Source organism: Cricetulus griseus, chromosome 2, assembly GCF_003668045.3.
Source record: "Cricetulus griseus strain 17A/GY chromosome 2, alternate assembly CriGri-PICRH-1.0, whole genome shotgun sequence".
NCBI lineage: Eukaryota > Metazoa > Chordata > Mammalia > Rodentia > Cricetidae > Cricetulus > Cricetulus griseus.
The window spans coordinates 125,395,847-125,409,195 of NC_048595.1; the positions used below are offsets into that span (position 1 = coordinate 125,395,847).

General features: G+C 41.3%; 1 protein-coding gene across 3 annotated transcripts in view; it reads right to left on the reverse strand.

Annotated features, from left to right (window-relative positions):
- Dpy19l4 (dpy-19 like 4) overlaps positions 1 to 13,349 on the reverse strand; it is a 55,993-nt gene that overhangs the window by 5,735 nt on the left and 36,909 nt on the right. For 2 of the 3 annotated variants that reach the window (XM_027403508.2, XM_027403510.2), the window contains 5 exons: positions 10,552 to 10,672; positions 6,733 to 6,789; positions 5,513 to 5,595; positions 2,068 to 2,200; positions 1,342 to 1,500 (listed from right to left, as the gene is read on the reverse strand). In XM_027403508.2, coding sequence (XP_027259309.2) covers positions 1,342 to 1,500; positions 2,068 to 2,200; positions 5,513 to 5,595; positions 6,733 to 6,789; positions 10,552 to 10,672 — 553 coding nt within the window. Of the gene's footprint in view, positions 1 to 787; positions 974 to 1,341; positions 1,501 to 2,067; positions 2,201 to 5,512; positions 5,596 to 6,732; positions 6,790 to 10,551; positions 10,673 to 13,349 lie in introns of those variants that run through there. The other variant, XM_027403509.2, reaches the window with a different exon arrangement.

A 13,349-nucleotide genomic window follows, 5' to 3' on the forward strand; every position in this document is an offset into this window, starting at 1 on the left:
TACATGAAAGCAAGAGCAGAAAGGTGGGCCCCAAAGGACTAGAAAGGCAACTTGATATGCCATGTTTTGTTGATTCCTGTGTGAGGCCTGCTCCTTTCTGAACAGAAACAGAGGAGGAGTGGATTGAGGGAGGCAAACAGGAGGGTGGGGAAACTGCAATAAGAATGTAAAGTAAATAAATAAGATCTTTAAAAAGAATAGAGCCGGGTGTTGGTGGTACACACCTTTATTCCCAGCACTCAGGAGGCAGAGGCAGGTGGATCTCTGTGAGTTCGAGGCCAGCCTGGTCTACAGAGCGAGTGCCAGGATAGGCTCCAAAGCTACACAGAGAAACCCTGTCTCGAAAAACCAACAAAACAAAAACAAAAAATAAAAAAGAATAGAAAGACAGGGGAGAGCAAACAAAAATACCAATAATTACTAAATATCACTTCTTTTTTTTGGGGGGGGGACTTTTATTTATTTATTTATTTATTTTGGTTTTTGGAGACAGGGTTTCTCTGTGGCTTTGGAGGCTGTCCTGGAACTAGCTCGCTCCTGTAGACCAGGCTGGTCTCGAAATCACAGAGATCCACCTGCCTCTGCCTCCCGAGTGCTGGGATTAAAGGTGTGCACCACCAATGCCCAGCCTAAATATCACTTCTTGATTACAGTCCATCTATCACCAGTAAAACAAAATCACATTATCAAGCACCCCTGAGAACATTCGAAACACACAAAGCATAAGTAAGTTTACAATGCAAGCTTATTGGGTCATGAAGACATGAGAATGGGAAAAATTTTAAAGACATTTTTATTTTATGTGTGTTTTGCCAGGCATGCATGCAGTGCCCTCAGAGGCCAGAAGAGGGCATCAGATTCCCCTGAAGGTTGCAAACTGCTATGTGAGCTCTGAGACTGAACCAGGGTCCTCTTCGAGGGCAAGAGGGGCTCTTAAATGCTGAGCTGTCTCTCCAGTACTGAAAGATGGAAACTGTGAAAACAAATTCCTCACCTCCAAACTGATCTTGGCTTATAAGACAAACATTTTTCAGAAGGGAAAGGAAAAATCCTAGCTGTGGCCTAAACAGAATTTGTCCTCCAACTCAAAATGATCTATTCATCTTTTCCCAACTCCCCCAGTCTAACTTTCTCAGGAAGAAGCATTTACTCCCAACAGTACGATTTCTCAGACTTGCAAACTCCCCTGTGAGTCTTCTTGCTTACTAGGTATGCAGTGTAGCTACTGTAAGTAGAGAGAGAAGGTGGCTTGCTAAAGCTGCTAACCTCATGTAAGAAGATTACAAGGCTAAATAAAGTCATTTTTCTAAGAAACAATCACCTTTTCAGATGGTTACTTACATGTCCATTGGCAACATCTAATAAGTCCTTAACCCTGCAGCCTCTCGTGGTTCCCATCTCATTGCAGATGGCATCTTCTACAATTAGGTAGTTAGCTTTATAAGATGTCAGTATTTTATAAATGTCCTCAGCAGATCGCTTTGAATAGATCTGGTAAATCTGAAAGGAAATAATTAAGACAAAATTTAAAAGACACTGAAAGCACCTGCTAATTAAAATTACACAGCTTTAATACAATACACTTCACAGGGATGGAGAGATGACTCAGCAGTTAAGGTTATGACTGTTCTTGGAGCCGAGTTCCATAAAACATAAAATATTTAATTAAAACTCTGATAAATCTCCATTCATTCCCCTGACAGCGTTATAGAAAGAACCTCTCAAGAAGCGTAGTAATACTCTTCACAAAACACAGAATTTAACCCTGGATTTTCTCTTGGTTAAATTAACAATACAACTTTTTTTTTCTTTTTATGTTTTTCAGTTTTGAGATGGTCCTGCTATGTAGCTCTGGCCAGTCTGAAACTCACTACGGAGTACAGGCTGGTATCAAACTCACAATGGCCCTCCTGTTTCAACCTCCCAACAACTTTTTAAAAACTAATCTGAATTACATCTTCTAAAATTGTATTTTCCTAGCTATCAGGAAACACTCATCAGCACAGAACAAGATAAAATTATAGGGTTACTTTAAAATTCCCAAATGTAGGACCTGAAATGACTTACGTTTTCATTTCTCCTAAGAAGGTCATCATCACTATAAAGTGGCAGGCTCGTCACCATCCACCCAGTACACAGCTTAATCACACCCATTAACTGTGGACTTCCTGCAAACACAGCTGCAACTGGGGCTTGCCTCCTGTAAAGAACCAAAAGATCATATGATAAAAGAGCAAATACGCTAGTAAGATCACTGCTTTATGCCAACTCTCAAATACCAGCTAGTTGAAATATATGGCACTTAGATTTCAAAGTCAGTGCAGTTCATTTCACTCACGTATTCATTAAAAAGCAGGCTAGACTGAACATCTACTATATGCTAGCAGCTGTTTTAAGTACCAAAGATGCAGAAAAAGTGGAGATAAGAAACAAGAATATGGCTGGGCGTTGGAGGTGCACGCCTTTATTCCCAGCACTAGGAGGCAAGAGGCAGGCAGATCTCTGTGAGTTCGAGGCCAATCTGGTCTCCAGAGCGAGTGCCAGGATAGCTCCAAAACTACACAGAGAAGCCCTGTCTCGAAAAAACCAAAAAAAAAAAAAAAAAAAAAAAAAAAAAAAAAAAAAAAGAATATGGGCTGGAGAGATGGCTCAGCTGCTAAAGGCTAGGCTCACAACCAAAAATATGCTCCACCAGAGAGGGTGGCTAGTGCTCACATGATCTGCAAACACTTACCCAGGCAACTCAAATCCTTCCACATTCATTCACCCTTCTGCTCCTCTGTCTCCTGACAGCAGTGTAGACCTCTCCACATTAAGTCCACTACAGTCTCATATCCACTCAGAGGGTGGGAAACAACAACCAAGTGCCTTCCATCCTCCTCATTTTCACAGTGCTAGGAGGAAACTTCAAAGAGTACTCTATCAGACTGGAGAAAGGGCCCGACAGGTAAAGATGCTTGCTGCCAAACCTGATGGCATGAGCTTGATGCCAGGACGATATAGTGGAAATAACTTACTCATGCAAATTGTTCTCTGACTTTTACACACACACCAGGTGCACACATGCTGTGGTAGTTTGAATGTAATTGGCCCACATAAGCTCAAAGGAGTGGCACCATTAAGAGGTGTGGCTTTGTTGGAGGAAGTGTGTTACTGTGGGGATGGGCTTTGAGGTCGCATAAATGCTTAAGACACGGCCCAGTGAGACAGACCACTTCCTGTTGCCTTCTGATCAAGATGCAGCCAGCACCATGTCTGCCTGCAAGCCACCATGCTCTCCAACATGATGATAATGGACTGAGCTTCTAAAACTCTAAGTGAACCACCTGAATTAAATGTTTTACTCATAAGAGTTGCCATGGCAATGGTGTCTCTTTGACAGCAACAGAAACCCTAAGACACAGGCACATATGCATTCTACCTCTGAGCTGCACCTCCAGCCAAACTTAATGATCTATTCACTTCAGATATGGACTACTCAGCATTTGGCTGAGTATATGTACCATGGCTAGAGCTAAGTTCAAGAAGAAAAGGAACAGTACCTGGCCAATGGAAGACTCTGGAATAAGGAAACAGACTTAGACCAAACTAATTATACTCAGATAAATATCCAATTATCCAACATCCAACTGTACAGGCCTTTTGCCATGTTGCCTCTATCCCCTCCCCCACTGCCCACCACCCCAGACAAGGTTTATCTGTGTAGCCCTGACTGTGCTGGAACTCACTCTGTAGACCAGCATGACCACAAACTCAGAGATCTACCTGCCTCTGTCTCCTAGGGCTGGGCTTAAAAGGTGTACACCACCACTTGGCCTCTTCCAGGACTTTTTAAAAGTATTTCACAACTTTTAGTGTTTTGTTTCTTTACGTATCTTTAACAACTTTCAACACAGCTATTTGGAAGTCTCTACCCAGGAGTAGATTGATTACAAAAATGGCTGTAGTAATTCTTCTCTCTTACCATGGTTATGGAGGGAAATGCTAATCCTAGCCTTGTGATTTGCTGGATCAATAGGACAATAGTTGTGTGTGGGCTTGTTTCATGTCAACTTTATATAAGCTAGAGAAATATTTGGGAGGAGAGACTCTTGTCTTCATTCATAATTGATGTGGGTAGATCCAGTTCACGGGGCATGGTGTCACCCCTGTGAGGGTGGTCCTGAGCGCTAGAAGAAAGCAGGCTGGCTGGGCAGTGGTGGTGTACACACCTTTAAACCCAGCACTTGGGGAGGCAGAGGCAGGCAAACCTCTGTGAGTTTGAGGCCAGCCTGGTCTACAGAGAAACCCTGTCTCAAAAACAAAACAAAAAAAAAAAAAAAAAAAAAAAAAAAAAAAGGAAGGAAGGAAGGACAATGGACGGAAGAAAGAAAGAAAGAAAGAAAAAAAGAAAGAAAGAAAGAAAAAAAAGCAGACTGGACAAGCTATGAAGAAGAAGCCAGTAAGCAGCATGGTCACTGTATCAGCTCCTATCTGCAGATTCCTGTCCTGACTTCCTTCACTGAAGGACTCTGATATAAAAGTATAAGTGAAATTAAATCCTTTCCTCTCCAAGCTCTTTTGGTCATGGTGTTTTATCACAGCACAATATTACAACAGTGTGCTTTATACTGAACCATGTCCACATTGTTAGTCTTGGGAATTCCACAGCTACTACCTCATAAACAGGTGCACATAGCACTAGACCACAGGCCAAGTTAATCTCATCTCAGGTGACAACTAGTTGAATACAGACAGGCAAAAGAAGCCATGTCAGACTACCCAGTCCCACTTGAGCTAGCTGAAGCCAGAAAAAAACTTCCCAACCGTGTTACTACTTGTTGTCCCTCAAAAAATGTGCAAAACACTAACTGTTGTCATAAAGTTTATGACAGTCTGTTACATACCAAAAAGGAAAAAACAAAAATTACCACAAATTGCTAAAGTCAATTCTACTATTTATCACAAAGAATAGCTGGCATTTGCTATGCTCAATTTTTTTCTCATTTGTTTGTTACTTCAGAGTTTCATAAAACTATTTATGGAATTCTGTATAACATGAGTTGAAGAGGAACCAACTCAGGGCTACTTTGCATGAACATTTCAATACCTCAGGTTTCCTGAAACATACAAGTATAACATCAAACTCCAAGCCCATGTAAATTCAGATCCATTACTATACACTCAAGAGAGGAGTTTGACTTCATTGTTGTGGTTGTGTCCAATTAGCAGAGGAACATGGCTATCTTGGATATTTTGTTATTTGATGTTTTCCCCAACAATACAACCTTTTCTAAGTCCTGGAGTTATCCACAAGTAAGCAAAGGATTCTGTCCCTATAAGTGCATCCACATTTCTGCTGTATGCAAAGGAGGGCCTCCAAACCTCCAATTTAATACTTACCAATGTCATGTCAACATTTACAAATGAATGTGGAGAACAATCCATTTATCATTGTCCCTTAGCTCATGAGATATCATACAATAACCAGTTAATGACACTTAACAACAGTCTTGGGCAATTTGGTCCTTACTTTATCCAGGTCATAAGTTCCACTGTATCTGGATCATAGAATTCCTGTAGTTCTGTTAATTCTGTAATTAATCTTGGAAAAAACTAAAACACAAAACAAAATACCCATAGGTATAAGTAACTGGAAAGTCTAAAATTGTTTCACAGTATTCCAAAAGACTAACTTTAAACACTGTTAACCTGACAAAGCTAATGGGTCTCTGCCATTTTCACTGACTAATTCATCTTCTCATCCTGAATAATTATTATAACTTTATAGTTTACTCACTGCTTAGACTCAGTAACTAATGTTATCACAATTATCAGCTATATCATTTATGCATAGACATTTAATGTTATTACTAAACAATCATCAGTTGTATCTTTCAATGCATAGACATATTAAATAACAAATTCCAATACAAATACTTTGCAAGTTTATTGGCAGTTAGTTTTCTGTTACATTATGTTAAGCCAAAAACTTTATTTCATTTCACAGATGTTAGAACTGAAATTACCAACAATTTTGTCAATTGTGTTAAGAATTGACAATGGCATTAAAGGAAACTGCATTGGATGGCATTCTAAGGATGTCTTAGGCTGGATATACTGGAACTATGTGTAATCCCAACACTTGAGATGCCGAGTCAGGGGGCTCGCTGTCACCACAAAAGCAAGGCTAGCCTGGGCTACATAGTGAGACCTGGTCTCAAAAGACAACAAGCAAACAAAGGTATAAAATGTTTTAGGAGAAGTTGGTAGTGCATGTCTTTAATCCCAGCACTTGGGAGGAAGAGGCAAGCAGATTTCCATGAGTTGGAGGCCAGCCTTCAGCCTTATCTATGGAATGAATTCCAAAACAGCCAGCAGTGAAATCCTGCCTAAAAAAAAAAAAAAAAAAAGGAAAAAGGAAGAAAAACAAAATTTGTTTTGGTTCTTTTGTTAGGTTCCTAATGGGGGAAAAGAAGAAAAAGGAGGCAACAGAAACAATAATCAGTTTTTCAGGAGGCAGGGGCAGGCAAATCTCTGTGAGTTCAAGGCCAGTCTGGTCTACAGAGTGAGTTCCAGGACAGCCAGGGCTGTTACACAGAGAAACCCTATTTAGAAAAACCAAAACAAACAAATAAATAAGCTTGGTTAGTGCAATGCCTTGATAGAAGCTTCGTGCGCCCACGCACGCACACACATCTATCACTTCATATATAAATACATTTTCATAGTATAAAAATTCAATTTTCTTACCTCTTTCCACAAACTTAGACCTATAATAGTGGGCACAGCCATGCTCAGAATAAGAGCCTAAAATGGTAAAGGAAAAAGGGTTCTGGGTAAGCATTTTAGAATATATGCTAAAAGTATTCACATTAATTCTATGACCCATTGACTATCCTTATAGTTAAAAATTCAATCAGAGAGACTGACATAAGTATGAATCTAGTTCAAAGTGAAGTGAGTGAATGTGTTTCAAACACACTGAAGTGTTGGTAAAAATATTTGCTACAGTCAGGTGGTGGTGGTGGCGGTGGCGGTGGCGGCGGCACTCGCCTTTGATCCCAGCACTTGGGAGGCAGAGGCAGGCGGATCTCTGTGAGTTTAAGTTCAGCCTGGTCTCCAGAGTGAGTTCCAGGACAGGCTCCAAAGCTACAGAGAAACCCTGTCTTGAAAAACAAAACAAATATATATATTGCTATATATAAGACCATCAAAAAGGGAGGGTGCATGGTGACACATGCCTTTAATCCCAGCACTTGGGAGGTAGAGGTAGAAGGATCTGCATTCAAGACCACTAGGTCTACAGAACTAGCTACAGTCCAACCAGGGCTACACAGTGAGATTCCGTCTAAAACAAAATCAAAATTAATGCTGTGTGCCAGAAAGACAACTCAACAGTTACAGAGTGCTTAGTGCTCTTGCAGAGGACCAGGGGTCAGTCCCCAGCAACAACATAGTGGCTCACAGCAGACTGTAACACCTCTCCTAATGTCCACAGGCTCATGCACACATGTAGTGCACATATATGCACTAAAGCACATACATGCTTTTTCAGAGCATGGTGGTGCACGCCTTTAGTGTCAGCACCAGCAGCCGGAGGCAGGGGAATCTATGGAAGTTCAAGGCCAATCTGGTCTACACAGAGAAATTCTGTCTGTAAATAAATAAAATAATTTTTAAAATATTAAAAAAGTCAATGCTTCGTTGATCTGAACTTCTGGTTGCCTGTAATCCTAAAATTGAGATAAGCAGGAGGACTGAGGATTTGATGCCAATCTGAGTGAGTCTATCTCACAGAACAAACTAGAAAACATTACTTTCATAATGATATTTCAAATAGCAAATATGTAAAACTGCAAAAGATTTATTTTCCTTTTGGTTTACGTAGGAGTGTGTATCTCTCTGTAAGTATGTGCATGTTGAGTGTTGGTGCCTAAGGTAGGTGGAAGGCTCTGGCTGGCTCCCCTGGAGCTGGAGTTACAGGTGGTTATAAGACACCTGACATAGGTGCTGGGAAGCTAATGTAGGTCCTCTGTAGAGCAGGTCATGCTCTTAACTGCTGAGCCATCTCTTTAGCCCCAATATACATGAAACTCCTGCCAGAGTTCTGTGTCATAAAGAACTCAAAAGTAATTGTGAATTAGCATTAAAAGGTAACAGCAAAAGGCACTGAAACCAAACAGGAAAAATAGCTAGCATAGATCACCATACTATGTTAAAATAGGAAAATTCAAATTCTGCAACTAAGACTGGAAAAATATAAGAAGAACACTGTTGAACATAATTTATCATCTTGCTCAAACCTGTCCTTCCTATTCTATTTGTGGTAGGGGTTTTGCTTATTTATTTGTTATTGTTTCATCTCCTTCAAAACCATTAGGATGCACAGACAGTGAGTTCCCTCTCCCACTACCACAAATAGTTTTGCCCAGATTCCTGTATTTGGGGAAATAACAGGGGTTTGGACATTCAGATTCAATGGATGAGCCTCACTCAGGGAAAACCATATCACCATGAAATTCCCTGCCAGGTAGAAGCATTCTATAGCATTAGGCACTGTTTTCCCCTTGGTGGGGATCCAACTGGAACCCTCAGAAATGCTAGACAAGCATCCCACTGAGCCACACCCCGCCCTCCCTCCTCCATTTGTTTTGTGTTATACACAGTATCTCACTGGGTAGCCAAGGCTGACCTCAAACTTGGAATCTTCCAGTCTCAACTACCCTAGTCTATCACACTGGACTCTAAAACTTTATCTTTACTTTAAGAACACAGCAGAAGGGCTGGCGAGATGGCTCAGAGGTTAAGAGCACTGACTGCTCTTCCAGAGGTCCTGAGTTCAATTCCCAGGACCCACATGGTGGCTTACAACCATCCGTAATGAGATCTGGTGCCCTCTTCTGGTGTGTAAACATGCATGCAGATAACTGTATACATTAAAAAAAAAAAAAAGACCACAGCAGAAGAGTGTAAATATTCACATGGGAATCATGTGGAGCAATCAAACAAAGATCTAAGTAAAACCAAGGAACATATTCTAAAACCTAAACCCATGCAGAAAAATCTCTGCTCTTCAGAAGGCTGAGGCAGGAGGATTGCTAGAAGCCAAGGGGAAGGAGACAAGATATCCTGAGCAAATTGGGAGGTGGCAGGGGGAGAACGTCTGGAATCAGGAAGACTGAGTTTGGGGAAGAATAGAGAAGGAGAGCAAAAAAGAGATACCTTAATAGAGGGAGCCAGTATAGGTTTAAAGAGAAATCTGGCACTAGGGAAATCTCCAGGGATCCACAAGGATGACCCTAACTAAGAACCTAAGCAACAGTGGAGAGGCTACCTTAAATGCCCTTCCCCTATAATGAGATTGATGACTACCTTAAATGCCATCATAAAGCGTTCACCCAATAGCTGATGAAGAAATTCACACCTAAGTGCTAAGCTGAACTCCTGGAATCCAGTTGTAGAGAGAGAGGGAGGAGTGATGAGCAAAGGGGTCAAGACCATGATGGGGAAACCCACAGAAACAGCTGATTTGAGCAAGTGGGAGCTGAAGGACCCCAATCTGACAGCTGGGAAAGCAGCATAGGACCAAACCAGGCACTCTGAATGTGGGTGCCAGTTGGGAGGCCTGGGCAGTCTATGGGGCCTTTGGCAGTAGAACCAGTATTTATCCCTAGTGCACAAATGGACTTTGGGAGCCCATTCCCCATGGAGGGATACTCTCTCAGCCTAGATACATGGGAGAGGGCCTAGGCCCTGACCCAAATGATATGACAGACTTTGATGGTCCCCCATGGGAGGCCTCATCCTCCCTGGGGAGGGGATGGGGGAGTTAGTGGTGGGCGATGGGAGGATGGGAGGGAGAGGGAACTGGGACTGGTATGGAAAATAAGATTGTTTTTAATTTAAATAAAAATTTATTTTAAAAATGTTTATCATAGCCAGGCAGTGGCGGTTCCCCTTTAATCCCAGCACTCCGGAGGCAGAGGCAGGTGGATCTGTGTGAGTTCAAGGCCAGCCTGGTGTACAGAGCAAGTTCCAGGACAGCCTCCAAAGCTACAGAGAAACCCTGTCTTGAAAAACCAAAAAAAAAAAAAAAGCATGTTAAGCATGTTTATCATAATCTGTTGTACTACCTGTAACATTATTTATTTTGGTTTTTCGAGACAGGGTTTCTCTGTGTAGCCCTGGCTGGCCTGGAACATACTCTGTAGATCAGGATGGCCTGGATCTCACAGAGATTCACCTGCCTCTACCTCCTGAGTGCTGGGATTAAAGGTGTGAGCCGCCTTACCTGACTTTACCCAAAACTTGTTATATAATTTATTGAGGCTATTTCAATGCCTTGGGCTACATTTACTAGATGTATGTGCACACACATACATCTGTGCATGTAGAGCAACTAATGGGCATAGTTCTCTCCTTCCATCATGTGGGTCCAGGGATTGAACTCAAATCATCAGGCTTGGGGCAGGTGCCTTTACCCCACTGAGCCATCTTTATGGCCCTAGCATTTTATTTTATATAACTGTAAAATAAACAAGTATTAAACACAAAATAACAATGGCTCACCAACAATATTGGGTGTACAGTTCTTAATCGAAGCCACTTTAAAAGTGTCATCCAAAGTTCAGGAGAACACACACCAAAAGCTGCTAACATGCACACATAAGGAGTCCAAATGAATTTCAAGCTGAAAAACAAATGTCACATATCAAAATAAGTCACATATCATACATCCTACAACCACCATTATCTATCTGATTTCTCCTTTCTAAATTCTGTTTAACTACCCACAAATATTAATGGATAATGAAAAATCTTTACTTCTAATTTTCAGCAACAGATTAGTGTCCAATTTGTTGTTATTTGTTTTTGATACAAGGTCTCATTGTGTAGACCAGGCTGGCACCAAACTCACAGACTCACGTCTCTGCTTCCAAGTGCTGGGATTAAAGGTGTGCACCTCCATGTGAAGCCCTCTTTTCTTTTCCTGTTTTTTTTTCCCTTGTTTTGAGACAGGATGAGATCCCTCAGTGGTCCAGGTTGTGTGAGAACTCACTAGGCTGACATTTACTAGAGTGAGTCTCTTGCCTCAGCCTTTTGAGTTTACAGGCATGAGCCACTGTGGCTGCTTTTCCTTTGGTCTTTGGGAAAAATCTCACCCTGTAGTCCCCAAACTCAAGGCAATCCTCCGGCTTCAGCCTTCTGAGTGCACAAGCTGCCATACTGACATTCCTTTTAATTTTTTTTTTTAGGTAAGGTTTCAAGTATCAAAAGCTAATATAAAACTTGTGATGTGGCCAAGCCAAGGATGACCTTGAACTTCTGACTCTGCTGCTTCTACTTCTGTAGTACTATAATTACTCAAGTGAGTCACCTTGTCCAGTTTTTAATCCACTTTTATTTAAACAGAAAGAAGAGGCTGGAGTATAGCTCAGTGATAAGAGTGTTTGTCTAGCATATATGAGGCCCTAATTTAATTTCCAACACAAGGACAAAAAAATCAGAAAGGATGGAAGTAGAGAAGAGGAAAGGGACAAACTGGGAAAGGATACTTTGCTCTGAATTACAATCTAATAATAAATTATCACGCAAAAAGCCTCACAAATGACCTCTTGTCATACTTATTTTCATGCGTCTTCCTTTTTGAGAATACATGTTAATCTTGCACAAAGAGAGCTCTGGCCTCTGACCTTCACTCTTGGGATTTAAGTACCTGTCTCACAAGAATGGCTTTGTGAAGATGGGGTGGTTAAGCCAAGGCTATGAGTTAAGCTAAGAGCATTTATTGTGGGTCTTTGGGCCACAAAGTATCAATTCAATCTCTGGAGAGGCTTCAGAATCAGGCCAGCCACAAGTGCCCTCCTTCATATATGACTGAACACCAACAACAACTAAACACGAGGGCTTCCCTGACTGACAGCTGTGTCCCCTGTGTACTACCATGTTTGCACTCCTCCTGAAAAGAAGGCACTTTCTGTGCATCTCCACAGCATGACAGCTAGTGTCCTATGCCCATGTGTCTCCTAGACCCTATTCTGTGTGTCTCTTTCTTCTCTCATTATACAGCCTGTTTCACTATTCTGGTTGTGTAAATCCTAGTAATAAAACCCATGCTGTGGAATATGCACACTGTGAATATGTATTACTCTCATTGGTTAATAAAGAAGCTGATTAGGCAGGACAATCAAATTGAGGGCACTGGGATGAAGAAAGGAGGAGTCAAGGAGTTGAGAGACAACAGCCAGGTGCCAAGGAAGCAGGGCATGTAGAAAATGAGGTAATACACCATGAGCCAGGTGACAAAGCATAAATAGAAATATGGGTTAATTTAAATGTAACAGTTAGAAATAAGCCTGAGATCTTGGCTGATAAACCTGTGTGTGTTTATTTTCATGCAGTTGTAGGACAGAAAAACTTCCATCTACAAACCCAAACATGTTTTTGGGAAATTCCAAACTTGTAGTTCCTTTCAAATGTAGGGATGGTCTCAAGGACTCCTGAACATTGCACTGACCATCTTACACTCTGAAAAAAGGCACCCATCTTATTTGCTGTAATTGACTTACATATAAAAATGGAAAACCTCTGCTTGGGCTAGGGGTACACTGATTGCCTAACACGTGCAAGGTCCTGGGTTCAGTCCCTAGCACTGCACAAAAAGGGGGAGCAGATTTTTGAGGCTCTCAAGTTCAAGTTCAAGACAAAACAAAACAGCAACGAAACCTCCTCAACAGGCGTTGGTGGAGCACTTGGGAGGCAGAGGCAGGTGGATCTCTGTGAGTTCAAGACCAGCCTGGTCTATAAGAGCTAGTTCCAGGACAGCCTCCAAAGCCACAGAGAAACCCTGTCTCAAAAAACAAACAAACAAAAACCTTCTCCTCAAGGAATATATTTTCATGAAGTTTAATAACAAGTTGGTGTGATTTTATCTATTAGCAGGAATAAGGAAAGTTTGAAAACTAAAAACTTAAAATAAATTAGATACATGGTTTTTAGGGGTTTTGTGATTGTTGCTGTTTCTTTTTTCTTATTGGGAAACAGGGTTTCACTATGTAGTCCTGGCTGGTCTAGAACCTTGAGCTCACCGGAAGCAATCTGCCTTTGCCTTCTATAACTGTGACATAACTTACGTGAATATTAACAGTAGTATGCTACATAATGGTATTCTGATCAACAACAGACTGCATATATGACAGCGATCCCACAAGATAATACTGCCTAGTGAAGTCATGGTGGCGTTAGTCTGAGTGGGCATACCTATGAAGTTCATACAACACAACAATGCATATCTTACATATACTGATGTGAAGTGACAGTTGACTGGACACAGATACTTCCCTTAGCAAATTTAAGGACATACAATA